This window comes from Sinocyclocheilus grahami, unplaced genomic scaffold, assembly GCF_001515645.1.
Source record: "Sinocyclocheilus grahami isolate Dianchi unplaced genomic scaffold, SAMN03320097.WGS_v1.1 scaffold8328.1, whole genome shotgun sequence".
NCBI lineage: Eukaryota > Metazoa > Chordata > Actinopteri > Cypriniformes > Cyprinidae > Sinocyclocheilus > Sinocyclocheilus grahami.
The window spans coordinates 1-1,730 of record NW_015511999.1 but is presented as its reverse complement, the minus strand read 5'-3'; the positions used below and the strand labels follow the sequence as shown (position 1 = coordinate 1,730).

Here is a 1,730-nt window from a genome sequence, read left to right as displayed (position 1 = left end):
TTTTTTTGGTGCAAAATAAAAATACATATTTTTTAAATGATGGAAAATTACTTGTTATACTGATTTTTTTTTTTCAACCCTGAAAGTTTTTTTAATGCCAAACTCATTTTAAGGCTGAAAGATATGTAATCCTGTACATAAATCACAGTACACTTTACTTCAAAATTTCACATTTAATTCAAAGTTACTTGCCACTCGTTCATTTACTTACTGTTACTTGCCATTTATTTTTAATTATTTGTGAAACGTACTAAATTTATGAGTGAAAATTGTTTCAAAGGACATCCTACACAAATGTTTTCTAGTGTTGAAAAATGTATTGTTATAAAAAATATTAATCTTCTGACTTTAGTTTTTTAGGCCATATTCACAAAAAAATTATGATTTTATTAAAAAATCTAACTATTAAAGAATATATATTAAACAAAATAAGAAATATATTGTAATTACATTTGTACTGTAAAAGAAAAAAGGTAATACTGTAAAATTAAAATGCTACTATTTAAATCTTAATTTTTATTTTTATTTTGAGGCCAAATATAGTTATTTAATTAAATCACAATCTGGGCGATTAAGCCATATCACAGTGTCTATTTTATTTCAATATTTCATGCAGTCCTACTGGAAATTATTTAAAAAATACAATCTGAATGTTTTTAGAAATGTGAAATTCAGCTACATGATTGAGTATTACTCAGATTCTCCTTTTCTCTTTCAATCAGCAAATTGAATCGCGCACATTGACCATTGCCCACAACCTCAGCCAGCAGCTTCAGAGCACATGTCTGGTCTTGGTGTCCAGCTTCAAAGGTCTCCCTCAGCACATCCAGGTCCAGGCCGTCTCCGTCAGCCACTCTGCCATGGAGATCTACAGCAGCTTCAGTAAGGCTGCCGCTATAGGAGATCTGTCCAACAGCGTCCTCACCACCAGTCGATCCCAGCTGAGCAGAATAAGAGATTCCATGGATAACGTCATGGACTACCTGCTCAACAATACACCTCTCAATTGGCTGGTAGGGCCATTTTACCCACGTGCGGAACGCGGGGCTGCAAACGGCCCTGAATGTGACAAACCAAGGACCCTTCGAGTCACTGAATGAAGACCGGTGAAATTTCAGAATATTAACCATTTGTTTCTATCTCACAAATACACGTACAGTCACACATTCCTGCCAGTAAAATCCTTCTCTACTTTGAAAGCAGTGATACTTTCTGTGATAACAATTATAACTAATAATACACAGAGTTTTACTGAATAATGCTGCTGAAATATCTTAACTTTACTATTCTAAACCTGCATATGCCTAATCATTTTAGGTATAAATAGTGCCTTTTTACACAGTTTAATTTGCTGTTAATTTGTTTATTGTTTTTGTACATTTTTAATAAAATAATACATTTACAATACTCTTTTTGTTGTGTGTGTTGTTTTGAGGATGGAAATTTCACCTTGATAATATTTTTATTTAAACCTTTCACTTAGACAATGCACTGTGACAATGTCTTTTTTTCTGATAAATACAATATTTTAGATAAAATGGTTTAAAACGTCATTAATGCACCAAGCATCTTAAATATAACAAGGGTGAAGTCATATACTGCCCAGATAGTATACGTCTGCAAGATGCCTGGACATCATCTGCTGTGTACAAAGATCTGATAAATGTCTTTAAGATGTCAGTTTTTACATACATTCTGAATCATAAACGTCTTAAAGACATTTTCTAAAT

General features: G+C 32.4%; 1 protein-coding gene across 1 annotated transcript in view; it reads left to right on the top strand.

Annotated features, from left to right (window-relative positions):
• The window catches only part of LOC107578017 (perilipin-2-like), a 5,625-nt gene extending 4,281 nt beyond the window's left edge, over positions 1 to 1,344 (top strand). Inside the window, exon 7 of the mRNA XM_016264025.1 lies at positions 689 to 1,344. Coding sequence (XP_016119511.1) covers positions 689 to 1,100 — 412 coding nt within the window. The 3' untranslated portion in view covers positions 1,101 to 1,344. The remainder of the gene's footprint in view (positions 1 to 688) is intronic.
• The last annotated feature ends 386 nt before the right edge of the window (positions 1,345 to 1,730 follow it).